The sequence below is a fragment of the Silurus aristotelis genome, assembly GCF_946808225.1.
Source record: "Silurus aristotelis genome assembly, chromosome: 7".
Classification (NCBI taxonomy): Eukaryota; Metazoa; Chordata; class Actinopteri; order Siluriformes; family Siluridae; genus Silurus; species Silurus aristotelis.
The window spans coordinates 19,606,576-19,620,924 of NC_139580.1; the positions used below are offsets into that span (position 1 = coordinate 19,606,576).

Consider the following 14,349-nt stretch of genomic DNA (forward strand, 5'->3'; position numbering starts at 1 on the left):
TTGGGACACTGTGCGGGGGCCAATGAGCTCGCGCGCGGTGTGACGACACTCCGGGCCACCACGCCCCCAGCGTGGATACCGACAGCTCCGGTCTGCGCGGAGCACAATACTGTCACTTTACGTGGGTTATGGACTTTTCGACCACGATGGGGAGTTTTCATATTCAGCCAGCACAAGTTTCTCAGTCTCTTGCTGCCTGAACCCTCGTGATAAAAAAAAAAAAAGTGAGTGCGGCGTTTGTACGGTTCGGATCTCCGCGTGCTTTTATTCAGGATGTCAGGTCTCTTGAAAAGCCGGTAAGCATACAGTGGGAGTTTTGCTGGATGTTCAGCATCATACAAAAAAGGGATCGACGACGGAGCTGGGCGCTTTCGAAAAGTGTCATTTCGCGTTTGAATGTCATAAAGAAACACCGTTTGTGTTTTGCGTGTTGAACAAAATGGAACATTTAGCAGCAGAGTGCCTTGTCTCCATGTCCAGCCGCGCGATTGTTCACGCTCCTAAAGGGAACCGGGAGAACCGAGCCGAAACTGCGGCTTCACCCAGGAATGGAGAAGAGACCAAGGAAGCGCTGGTGAAGGACAACTCTTCGCTTTTCGTCGTGGCCCGAATTCTGGCGGATTTCAACCAGCAGAGTCCTAATAATTTCGCCGAGCAGGCAAAAGCGAAAGAAGAGAGCACGCCACCGACCCCAGCGCGAGAGGATGGAAACTCTGCCACACCTACCGCCGTCCCTGCCGACTCTGCCCTCAAACAAAGGGGCAAGCGATGGAGGGCTCGCGCTGAGCAAGAGTCCCCACAGAAAAAGCACAAATGCCACTATTCTGGCTGCGAAAAAGTTTATGGCAAATCGTCACATCTCAAAGCTCACCTAAGGACACATACAGGTCAGTTTTTGTTTCGCGTTGCAGCAACTGCTTTGTCATTTTGCAGCTCGTGTATTGAAGCGCTGCGGCCACTGAAAACCCCCGGTTTGGGACTCAAATCGCCGAGTGCACGAGGATTTCTGAGTGCCTCTCCCTCACCGTCAATAACACCGCGTGCGTCAAGCATGTTTTTTTTTTGTTTGTTTTTTTGCATACTTAAAATAAAACAGAGATGCCAAACAATTTTTCACAGACACCCAAATTCGCTCAGGTTAGACTTTCTTTATAGTAAAAGTAGGTTAATACGTTATTTGACTGTCGGGCGCGGCGCAGTAAATAACGTCACGCCCACAGGAGAAGCCTGTAGTCCATATAGCAACAGTTTCCTACCGATTTAACTCACGACAACACATCCGGTGTCGTCTATACTGATGAGATCACAATCAACTTGGTGTGTAGGAGGTATTCAGGGTTGGGGGACACTGTGTCCTGGCACCAAGTGCTGGAAGTCAATGCGGAATTAGCGCGCGGTTACCACTTGTCCTTTTCCAGACAGTAAACAAAACCTCGCGTAACCTACAATCAGCACACACGCCCATACCCACGGACGGAAGAAGTTATACCCAAAGCCTATACGCTCCAGAAAGCGTGTTTCCTATGCAAGAAAAAAAAAAAAAATTGTCTAAACGGGCAACACTGGAAGGTCACCTGAGCAGCTAGCCGATAGCCTAGGAGTGCGCGCGACGCCCCCACCCGCAGTAGCGCCGTCATCCTCACGCGACCAAAACTTCTCTTTTTTTGTCATTCTGCGTGATAATCCAAAGCATGCAATTATTAGAATAAACGAGTATATATAACAACAACAAAAAAAATAGGGGGGTGGGGCTCGGTTGGAGTTGTGTAGCTGTGGGTGCTTCTGAAGCCCTTTGTTGTTAAGTGCCACACCCCCGCGCGCTCCACTGCCAGCTGATCTGGCCAGCAACAGACTCAGCTAGACGAGCTCCGAGCACAAGCACACAGCACCACCCTTCTTCTGCTCGTTTAAAGCTTTTGCCCATGAAAAAAAAGAGAGAAATATTTTAAAAGCAAGCAAGTTGTATATCCTTAACCAATGATGTATTTATTTTACCTTCCAGAGCTGTTTGATCAATAATGCCCCATGAAAAAAATTTTATACAACAAAGGCAACAAAAAAGTCCCCCCCCCCCAAAAAAAAATACATAAATAAATAAATAAAATAAATAAATATATAAATCTTGGATTATATCATTAAGCACATCTGGCATCATAAAAGTAGAGATCACCATAAGGTTTTTCCTTGACGTGGCTAGCAGAATACACACCCATTTAGATGTACATGCTGCCATGGCACACCCTCTGCAGATGCGACAGTGAGTGCAGACGGGATGCACCATGTGAGCAGCAGTGGAGAGGTTTTTTGGTTAATGTAGCTTTCAGTGGCAGGCTAGAACAAGGCTGGAGTCAAGGCAATGCTAAAGAAAGTCCACAAGCTGGATAGTTAATTTCAAAGGAAATAATTCACTTTATTTAACTTATTACTCATTTTCTTCTGTGCCTCTTCCACTTGCTTCTCTGAGCCTTGTTTGTGTGTTTATATATATATATATATATATATATATATCACACACACACACACACACACACACACACACACACACCTACTGTATATAATTTGCACTGTGTATTGCATGAGATCACACTTTCTTGTTTAGAATTCCCACAGAGGCTGATGTAATGCATCACGTGGTATCACCACAGTCTGTGGAATGTGGCCTATCATATACATATATACTAAAATAGTTACTGATTTTTATTGGCCCGTACTTAATGTTCAGTCTTGCAATAGGGTGGTGTTCTGCTTGAATAATGAGTATTCCGTCTCATTTGTTTTGGTAATCGGAGAATATGGGTCACTTGAGTTCAGAAATCCAGACTTTCCCAAACTGCTATGTGCACCTAGTCTTTTCCAAAGCACTCAGCAGATTTTGTCTCAGTCTGAACCAGTAGATCAAGGAGAAAATGGATTTCTCTCCCACCTAAACACCACAGTCTAAAAGAAGGGGGAACACTGTGTTATAAAAACAGACCGGTGAGCCAAGTGGGCTGGAGTCCTTATTTGACTTTAGCAACACCCTGAACTCTGTGCCGACTTTGGTTTGAACTCCATGTTGGACCATCTGTCCTCCTGTTTCAGAATCTCGGCAAAGACCTCTATTTCTCGACGAATTAAAAGAATACTTAGAGCTCAGTATTTTTTCTTTTTAGATGGCTGCTAATGTTTTTGACATGAGGTAATATTAAAATAATGAGTTGTTTTTCCCTCTTCAGTATTAGTTTTTGCAAATTTACATACATACATACACTGTATTCTTTGGAGTGGCTGGGAAGCCAGTCGTCACATGTTCTAGCTTGCTGTGAGAAAAGAAGTTTTACGATGGAGCTTGAGCAGATGTACTATTGTGATCAAATGCTAGTTTGAATCATGTGACAGAGGGCTTGACACGCTGCTTTGAAGGGGATTGCAGTACTGTATGCATTGAAATGCAAATATAGTATGAACAATGTTAAATATTAAATGTTATCTCACAAATATATATATAAAAAAAAGGTTTGCTGTTTTTGTTGGCTGTATCACAGTATTAAGATTATCCATCACTGTTTATTTTATCTCTCAGATTGGAAGGGGTTGGAAGGGTAACTAATGACAATATCTATGCAAACATTATTTCAATCATTGAGTGACTGCCACATTGCTTTCCACACTGCTTTCCACACATCTAGAGCATATGCAAATTCAGCTTGTTGACTGTTTTAGCTTTTGGGTGTTTGCAGTGCTGTTCTGTATAATTGACCCATCTGTCTGAAGTTCATTCGGCCATTCCCTGTAATCCTGTGGTGACCTGTGGTAACAAAATGTTCCTGTTTGAGATAAGGTTAGTGGAATGACCTTGAGGTGGCTTCCCAAGAAATCTGTTATAGCTTAGCTTGACTGTACAGCCAGACTTTGGCTTACTCTGAGTACAGAAGTTAAAATTGAACTTTTGTTCTTGAGGATTGTTTTGCTCATTGTCTTTGTCCTTAAGATTTCACAATAGTTGTCGTTATATTCATTAGATAACCAGAAGCAAGTGGATGAGTTGTGATGCAGGGAATAGAGAAACAAAAGATGATATTACACACCAACATAAATTGGGGTGCTTTAATCTTAAGTCATAAATATACCAATAACATTTTGATTGGAAAACGTTTATAGATTGGAGAGATGTAGGAGAAAAGCTAAGTTTTTTAGAACATGAAGTTGTTTTGTACAAAGCTCATAAATTATAATCACCCACACAGATGGCTGACTAGCACTACATGTGTTGTCTCATGTGTGATGTAATATGCTTGCAGGTTGAGAATGTAGCTAATTTTTATTTTTGTAATACACCGAAGAGGAAACAGAAACGATCAGTACTGCTTTGTTGCAGTATGTTGTGTGTATGTGAGATGGAATGGGTGGAGGTCTATATCAGAAACCAGAATTTCAGTGCAATTAGACAGTTACATATTTACAGGAAGTTCATAAAGCTGATACTCTTACGCTTTGGTCTGACACACAATGCTTATAGTGCATTTAAGGTCTGTTTCTTAAATTCTTTACAGCAGTATTTTTTTAATTGTCACCTGTATAAGGTGCAAAGCCACATCCTCAGCCTCTTATCTCTTCTCCTATATATATATATATATATATATATATATATATATATATATATATATATATATATATATATATATATATATATATATCATAATAATAATAATAATAATAATAATAATCTGTGGTTTATATAACTTGGGTTTGATATTCTCATTGATAACTGTCCTCTATAAAAATACTGGAAGGTCGAATGTGTTTGATTAGCAAACCCAAGATGGAATCTTATGATTGTAAAGGGTATATATGCATGTTCTGGAATAACCTCTTTCAACATAATATGGTCTTGTATATTTCCTAGTTATCATCTGGCTTTTTGCTGTTTTGCTGTTGTTTATGTGAATGTCTAAAAGACTGAAGCAGGGGTTTACCTGAATCACAAAGAGGTTTTAGGCAGCTGTTATGTACTCACTTCTTTTCTTTTTCTTAGCACTAAATTACAGGATGTAGGTCAAAGGTGTGTTAAGACATGACATTTTCAAGGGTATGTGTTGAATACTAATGGCTCGTTATACTTCATGGGTTTGCACGGCTTCAGAGGGTCTAAGGTTACTAGACAGATTTGTCTGACATCTCATAAAGGTGGGGCGTGGGTTCCTCTTCCTTTAAACAGCTTAGCTATGGAAAACAAAGTAAAAAAGTAATAAATTGACAAGAGATTAGCTAAAGCAGCTTTTTTTAGTGGGGAGATTCTACACAATGGGGATGGTGGTCTGTTTGGTGACGCTTCTTCCATATCTCACGGATGTTGCAATGCTTGCTTGTTCATAAACCCACATAATCTTTTGCAGAGCCTAATTAAATAAAATACTTTTATTGTCATGCTGAAATTGAATAACACGAATAAGGTCACGTCATGTCAAGTAATATTTGGTTAGTGTAGACAAATTGACGAGGCACCTCTAATTCTCATGATTCCCAATGTTTTTGACATGTTTTAACTACATTAACTTTTGATAGTCCTCACAAGTAATCACACAGTCTAACCAAAGACATAATTGAATATGTCACCTTTCACAGTGTGTATTTTTTTATTTTTGTTTTTGCACACTGCTTATGCACTTATATTATTGCACTTATATTGTTTTATATTGTTTTTAGAGGCTTTCTGTGTCTTTGTGTTTTTGTGGTACTAGCACAAGGCACCTTTTTTGTACTAATCCACAGACAAGAATGTTTAAATATGGAATTTATTTGCATTAATATAATAAAACACTTTATTTCTCAAAAAGTTGTATAAAGTTTACACAAGGGGCTGGGAGGTATAAAAGTTCATATCTGGTTTTCAACCTCCTCATATACTGTCCTTCACATAGTCTTGAGCTCACATATCCTTTAGTTAGCTTTGGCAGAACCTTATAAAAAATACTCCGCCCCCTTAGCCTTGTGTCCTATTTCCCTAGCTGCCAGGGTTTTAAGAAAATGAGATGCTGAGGTGTTTTGTACTTGGCCGGGCCTGGCCTCTCTTGACCTCTAGTTGCATGTGACCTAAGGGTGTCAGTTTCTCCTGGCAGTAAAGAGAGGATCTAAGGCTGCCATGTATTTTTAAGCCTTTTTGGTGATTAATAGAGCCACCAGTGGAGGGTCTAACACAAAGTTTGGCCCTGGCTGCTCACTTTGCCTTGCTTGGAACATGCTGTACAGAGTGGACCCACAGGGGATGGGGGATGAGTTGATGTAAATGCCCCCCCACCCTGTTGATGTAGGTCATTTGTGCAGCTGCAGCTGCAGGCAGTCTGATTTGGGTCTCTTCAGCCTGTTCATTTTGGAACTAAGAGAGCAAAGAGAGGGGGGATGATGTATATGTGCCTTTATTTATTGTGTGGATGGTTTGCTGTGTCTCCAGGCTGTCATATTTACTTTAACTGTAGTCTGCAAGGTGGTTGACCCCTCCCTGTTAATACATTATGAGCAGAGGATCCTGAGTAGCATGCGGTGTGGGAGGTGGTTATGGCAAAGATGAAAAGGCGCATTCAATCTGACGGGCAGTGGCTTTAGGGGTGGGGGACTTGAGGATTGCTCTACTATTTCTCATACAGAGTAAAAAGACCTCAGACTCTTTCTGAATGCTTTAATTTTGTGAGTGGGATAACTGATGACACTAATAAGGGTCTGCATATGTCTTAGCGCTTTATTTAATGCATATCTCTTTAGCGCTTTATCTTTAATTATCGATTACTGTGTTATTTTGGATTGGATTGCATGGACAATTATATCATATTGTTTTTAATCAAACAGGGGGCATGACAGAGACACACACTCAAGGTGCTCAGCATCCTCCTGTCCATGCCAGCACTTCTGTAGATATAAACAGCTCATAATAACAGCAGCTGTCTGTGTCCTTAGTTAAGCAGGCTTAAAAAGATTAGATCACAATCTGCAGCAAGGAAAGCCTGTAAGGCCTTTATAGTATACAGTTAATTAATGAGTCTAATATGTTGTGGTGTAGAATTCTTCCAAACCTGCCTCTTTCTTGTAGAAAGAAGTTAGAACTTATCTGAGTGTAACTGCCTGACTCTACTGCGTTTGAGTTCTTCTGAGTGGTGTAGATGGTGGGTGGAGTGGATTATGGTTATCACAAATGGAACAGTGAAATGGCTGACAGAAAAGACCCTCCCCTAGTACACAAGGCTGATGCTATTGTTCATACCCAGACACTCCCGAAACCACAAGATGAGACTCACAGTTCAAAAGCGATTTTTTTTTAGGTGTTTTTTCCATCCAGTCTGTCTTCAAGACAATTTCAGCTCACCCATATACCACTCATCTTTGTTCCACCTAAATTTCACACAACATTAATCGCATATTTGTCCAGGGCAAACCAGTGAAAGCAGACAGTGGACTAAAACCTTTTCATTCTTTGTGTGTGTGATAATACAGCCCCTTCTCCATACTCCATACACATGCATACAGATGTTGACACAGACCCACCAATTCTTCTTAGTGTCTGTTTTTTAATCTGAGCTAATATATATATATATATATATATATATATATATATATATATAATTTTTTATTTTATTTTTTTGGTCAGCAAAAACAGTTTCATTTGTTCACACAGTGTGTGGTGTTAATGCTCTTCTTTCTGATCAATTAAAGACAGTCATGGCTTTATTACAAGTTGTTTTTGGGCCAGTGTTCGTGTATTTTTGCCTGTATGGTATATATGGCTACACTGAGCTCATTTCTTGGCTTGTTGCTCTAGGTGGTGGGTGTGACCCACAATATTCTGCTGGTGTGGATTTTGCATAAAAGTGCCGGCACTCTCATAATGACCGACTCTGATAGACTAATATTGTATCATGAAGCTGATTTGTCATGAAGGTTTATCTGAGAACAGTTCAGTGTTATTATCTGTTCATAATGAGGATTTGGATATGACAAGCTGATCTTGGATTTTGAACAAAAAGGCAGACTATACCCCTTGCAGAGGCTGCAGCTTCCACAGCAGTCTTGTCATTAACTCACTGTGGAGAAGTGGGGTTGGCTCGCTCCTGTCTGGCTCTCAGCCATATCTATAATTGCAGGAATAAATTACATCCCTCTGATGAGGGCTGATACTTCACTTGTGGTGCCGGTCTGGGACTCACATTTGACTTGGCCTGCTATGGATATGATTGGGCTCGCTCAGTGGACCTCAATGTGGTGAGTGTCGTGTTCCTCATTCAGAAGGGTCTAACCAACACTTGCCTGATCCCGCAAGCCAACTTCATGACATCATCAAACTACTATTATAGGTGGGTTTGTGCTGGTGAGAGCACGGCTTTCTCCTGACTCTATATAAAAAATGCTTAAGTACGAGTTATTTTATATTTTGTATTTTTGTTAAGCACAGCAAGGATCAGGTCTCAAATCAGATTAAAGGCAGGTTGGGGCAGGCTAGATTTGCCCCAACCACGTATAAAATATCATATTTTTGCCAGTTGCAAAGTGCAAGTGTTTAGTTGAAATCATCAGCAGACATCAGCAAGTTCAACAAGGTATGTCTTTTTAAAAGTCTTCTAAATGTCTCAGTTCAGTGAGAATTCTTGGTTTAACACACACACACATTAACTAAAGACAAGCTTTCAGTAGACCCTCTTCCTAGGAGACACTGGTTGATAGGTAGCCAACAAAGTTTAAACTCAAGAAAAGTTAAATATACACTTTTATATGGTTTCTTCAGAAGACTTTAAAATGGAATAATATGGCCTAGGAAGTGTACTTTATGATACTTATAGTTCTGAACCGTCAGTGCAGATTAGTTGGACCTCCTGTCGTTCATGTCTGACTCCCTAGTTAGCTGTCTCACTCTCCTGCTGGCTGTAAAGTTTCACGACTGAAGAGACTGGTGGAATTTTATCTTTGCTCTTCTTAGAACAGGTGACTGACGTTAAGTCTTGTGGCTCGTCATTCAGTCTCGTTTAGTGTTGCTCAGATACAGGGCTGATCAGATGTCCATGGAGCAGACGGTTGGCCTGAAAAAGCCTTTCTCCTGTTTCCCACTGATCCATCTGGAATCTATCCATTCAGGATAGATGCAATCTCACTACTGTATTAAACGATGGGCCTAGTAGGCCTCATGTGCCTGCTAATCAGAACTTTTAAAAGTCTGCTTTATTTATGTAAGTCTGCTACTTGTGACATAATTGTATCATCTCAAAGGGGAGACATTTGCTGCTCTGTTCTCAGTACTCTGTGATGTAACTGCCTCTCTAGGTAACTGGGTCACTGTGTTCGTTAGTGCAGAGCACACAACAAAAGCCTTCCCTAATTACTGCCCTGTGTTCTTAGAAATACAGGGACACATGGTCCTGCTGGCTCCCTGCCACGGAGAGTTGAGCATACTAGCGGTCTCTGACCACCACCTGCAACCCAGGTCATGTAATACAACAATGCAACAGCAACACTGCAAGCAACCCCCCCCCGGTCTTGAAGTCTGGTAATAATGATATAAGTGAAGGAAAAGCCTAGGGGAGATGTGATCTATGCAAGTACATGGAAGGGAGGGTGGAGCAAGTCTGGCGAAGCACATTTCCATGGCCTCGCTATAGTTTTCCCACAGAAACAAAAGGGGATTTCTCAAAAGACCCCTGATGGTAATTTTGTTTGTTCTCGAGATTCTGCAACTGCCCAGTGTCAGTGCTGCTTCTTTATTTTAAGTCTAGAATTCAGGTAAATAACAAGTAAACTAGCCTTTGTGCCAGTGTTATTCAATGGTCACAGATAGATACACGGTCGGTCAGAAAGTCCTGAGCTCAGCAGTTCTTTCGAATTGACAGCTTGCTCTTGTTTCAGATGTGTGGTGACACTGCGTGACACCTTTGTCTGGAGGTTTTACCTGACTACACACACACACACACACACACACACACACACACACACACACACACACACACACACACACACACACACACACACGCTTCCTCTTCACTCAGGAGTGTTCTGGACAATCACCATATAGCATGGTACAGCACAAAGGATATCAGACAGGGTGTGCTCCAGTGTGAATGTGCTCCAGAATGAGCAGGAATTTAATCTGCAGTTAAATCACTACTAATGCTGGTGTGGCACATTTTCTTTTTAGACTCCCACATTATCTTGGTGTTTTCATTTCCTATTCTTTTACACTTCTTTCTCTTAAATGAGGTTTGTCAATTTAACATGCTCTTGTTTAGTTTTCTATGTGCATTGTGCATTTAAGCAGGACTGTAATGTCATAAAGGTTCTGAGCCTAATCATTTTTCTTATAGCCAGTTAAATATTTGTTTTTGGATCTGTTTTCATTTGCCTTAAGGTAATTTAAAGAATACATAGAAGCTATTTAAGTGGTTTTTATTCCATTGCATCCATACGTGTATAGCTATATGTGACCACACTGCTTCCTTAATTATTAATACTGTAGGTCATAGGTTATTGTGTCATTATTAACCTTTTTACTTTTAGAAAATTATTAATCTTGGATTTGAGCTATTAGGCTAATGTTTATATTACACAATGGATAGAGGCAGGATGTTTAAACGACTGAAATGAGAGTGCCCTTTCCTGATTATCTCAACAGTATGTGAGTGATAAATGGAAGAGAGGAGCAAGATTAATATTTTGTGTCTATGGACACTTGTTTATATGAAAAGCAATGAGGATTTAGTAGTGGTTTGTTTGTGAAGGAAAATACTTTAGAGACTATTTTGTTCTGGCATGAGGATCGGTATATTTAGGTGGGTGTGCAGGACCTGTTATGGCCTTGGTTATTTGTGACTTGATAAAATACTATGGGTAAAATATGGATAGTGGATGCACAGTCTGTGTCTTTTGCACATTTTGAGTGCAGACAGTCTGAATACTGAATTCTGAAAGCTCAAATGGCCAGACAGTGTTGTTTATGTATTTCTGTGTGTGTGTGTGTGTGTGTGTGTGTGTGTGTGTGTGTGTGTGTGTGTGTGTGTGTGTGTGTGCGTGCGTGCAGGAGGGAGAGAGTGGGAAACTCCACTGGGTCTGTGCATGAGAATGGCAGGACATGAACCGAGTATAGACCCTGTCCACTTACAACTATTCTGCTGTGGGGGAAGGGACTCCAACGTCTCTCATGCCAATCTGGCATCATACTGAATGTGTGTTTGAAGTAGCACAGTGAATTTTCACTGGGATCTATGGGAAATAACCACAAAACAAAGTTGCACTGGCCTGTCTGGCCCTCTATATATATATATATTTTCTGCTTTGTCTAACTTCCTTGCATAATGACTAAAAGGTCTGGCTTCTTTCTTTTCCACTACTGCTTTCATTTTTAATGTCTAAGACTGTAAGTTAACACTTTCAGCAACCATACCTTGTAACACACCTCTGTGTCAGAAGCACTGTTGGAAAAGTTCCAACATTAGCTCATAAGCTAACATGTCAGAAAGAGCGGTGACTAAAGTAAGCTGATGTAAGATGCTTGTATAGACTGCATATACTGATAGATAAATAGATATATAGAACATATAGGCACCTCTGGCATCATATCCAGTGTAGATTACTATTAAAGTCTCATTTTATCGTTTGATGTGAGGGGGGAGAGGAGGTATAATTCTTAAAGTCTTTTATTAAATATAATATATACTATAAAACTTATATATATATATATATATATATATATATATATATATATATATATATATATATATATATATATATATATAAAACTAATATATATATAATTTTTTATATTTTTTATATAATTTTTTTTTCTTATTATACTATATATATATATATATATATATATATATATATATATATATATATATATATATATATATATATATATATATATATATTAGTAAGTCTGTTATTAACTTTTCTTCAGTTAATATGACAGTTTTTTCTGCACACTATTCTCTTATCTAATGCTTAACATTCCTCACTTAATGTTTAGAGGCTTTTCACCCAATTTAACAACTGTAAACTAAAGGCTGTAAAGGCTATTTTTGCAGCTGGGGGACAAATTATAAAGTCAGTGCATTTTCTGTAGTGCCTCAGTGTAATGTTAAAAAGCATCAGAACCTTTATATTTGTATGCAGGGTGTTCATTTGTAATCTACATGCTGAATGAGTAGGTTAAACCCAGAAGTGGCACTTCGTTAATTCACGGTTATGTTCCTTTGAGTCCTATAGTCGGAGCCAGACATCTTCACAAAATGATTGTATATATCTGGCCCAAAGTTTCCATCCAATATTCAGGTCCTTCTTTAAACCACTGTAATAGAAACAGTGGGAACTTCTGTTATATGCTTATATAGATTCAAGTAGTGAAAAATGAACTCGACACAAATAAGCAAGTTTTACTGAAACAGAAAGTCTGTAGTTGTTTAATACAGGCAATCCGGGATACAAAGGGGCATGGCAGGACTTGGTGGTTTCTAAAAGAACCCTTTGTCTACATAAGGGTAGAAAAAACTGCTAGGGTATCATCAGCTGGCACAGATTCCCCTACTGTTAGCAATGTATGCGCGGATGACTTGAAGCCTTCATAGCACTCTTGCAATGGGTTCAGAGAACTGTCAAATGAACATCAGGCCTGAATCACTTTTTATCAGAAACAAACATCTAGGTGATCTTTGCCCAGGTGGAAATACAAACCTTGACATGTTAATGTTTTTAAATAACATTGTATTGTGGATACATTGATATTGAATCTATGTAGTGCTGTTCTTTGTGTTTTGAAAATACCCTTGTTAGAGGTCTATGTTGGTGCTGAGTAAATACTGACAGCTGTGTGTGTTTGTGTGTGATGCAGGAGAACGCCCCTTCCCGTGCACCTGGCCTGACTGCAGTAAGAAGTTTGCTCGCTCTGATGAGCTGGCACGCCACTACCGCACACACACGGGAGAAAAGAAGTTTGGCTGCCCACTGTGCGACAAGCGCTTTATGCGCAGTGACCACCTGATGAAGCACGCTCGCCGCCATTCCGACTTCCAGCCAGCCATGCTGAAGAGGCAGCAAAGTGGCAGCAGCACTCTGAGCGTGGTCGGCAGCACACGACCCGGATCGCTGAGCGACTACAGTCGATCGGATGCCTCCAGCCCCACACTCAGCCCCACACTCAGCCCCACACTCAGCCCCACACTCAGCCCCACACTCAGCCCCACACTCAGCCCCACACTCAGCCCCACACTCAGCCCAGCCAACTCGCCTTAAACCCGCCTGCACTTTCGGCCTTCTGCCCCCTGCAGCTCATTGCTGATTTATAATTTTTTTTTAAACCTACAATTTTCTGTCAAAAGTAGTGATGTTGCACACTTGTTAGCCCGCCACCTCTCTTTGCTAATCCTTTTGCTTGCTGTGGTGTACTCTACTGTACATAACTGCTTCCTGTAGTGCAATTTTTTCTCACCAAGTTCATAAAAGAGAAAAACAGAAAACAGAGAATGCCTTTTCCATGGCAATATTTACATGATGTACCATATGTCTGTATTTTTATAGCCTCTGGCCTCAGCCAGATTCCATTGTATTTTTGTTGCTCTCTTTTGATCAAATCTGTTCAAGTGAACAAACATGTAGACAGAATTAACAGGTATAAATTTGTTTTTTTTCTCGCTTTTTTTTTTTATTTATGACTGGTTAGGGGGAGTGGCGCACACACACACACACACACACACCTCAGGATTTTAGACAGTTGTTTTACTTTCCTTCTCCTTTAATATTCACACTGACTGCACAATACAAGAATCACTTTACTCAGAAATTCAACGGGTTGAATTTTGTGCCCTGCTCAGGGATGGCCTTGTTAGCTTGAAAGAATGAACATGAAGAGAAAACATACATAAAACAGCCTTACACTCAAAAAAAAAAAAAAAAAAATTGCACTCTTCCTTTTGTCTTTTTTTTATTATTTGGTTTTCACACTATGTGAAAATATTACTAGTTTTAAGTCGTAAAACTCAATATCTGATCTGGCTGTAAGACGTGGTACCACGGAATAGGGACTAGAATGGAGTGGAAGTCATTGTGTATTGAGACTGGAAGTAACTCTTTTCGTTTTTCTTTTTCTTTTTTTTCTTCCACACACAAAACTGTGTGGGTTGTTCTGGATAGGTCCTCATTTTAAAGGCTATGTCATAGTGGCATAAATCCAATTTTTTGGTTTGCATGACCAAAAACTTTTTGGTCTATCATTTGTGCATCTAGTCTGAAAATATATGTGGTCATAAAACCATGAGGAGGATTATATAATTTTTTTTCTTTTCACTTCACTGCACATGCTTTATAACTTCATGGCACAATTATGGTGGATCGTCCTCATAATGT

General features: G+C 40.0%; 1 protein-coding gene across 1 annotated transcript; it reads left to right on the forward strand.

Annotated features, from left to right (window-relative positions):
- Window positions 1-10: 10 nt before the first annotated feature.
- Window positions 11-13,981, forward strand: klf13 (Kruppel like factor 13). The gene is made up of 2 exons (XM_083545905.1): window positions 11-887; window positions 12,839-13,981. Exons 1-2 carry the CDS (start codon window positions 440-442, stop codon window positions 13,237-13,239), a joined length of 849 nt encoding a protein of 282 aa, XP_083402031.1. The 5' UTR covers window positions 11-439; the 3' UTR covers window positions 13,240-13,981.
- Window positions 13,982-14,349: the final 368 nt, after the last annotated feature.

Coding starts and splice junctions, on each gene's coding strand:
- klf13 (XM_083545905.1), top strand. CDS start 440: ATGGAACATTTAGCAGCAGAGTGCCTTGTCTCCATGTCCAGCCGCGCG. Junction 888..12,838: donor TCACCTAAGGACACATACAG/GTCAGTTTTTGT, acceptor TGTGTGATGCAG/GAGAACGCCCCTTCCCGTGC.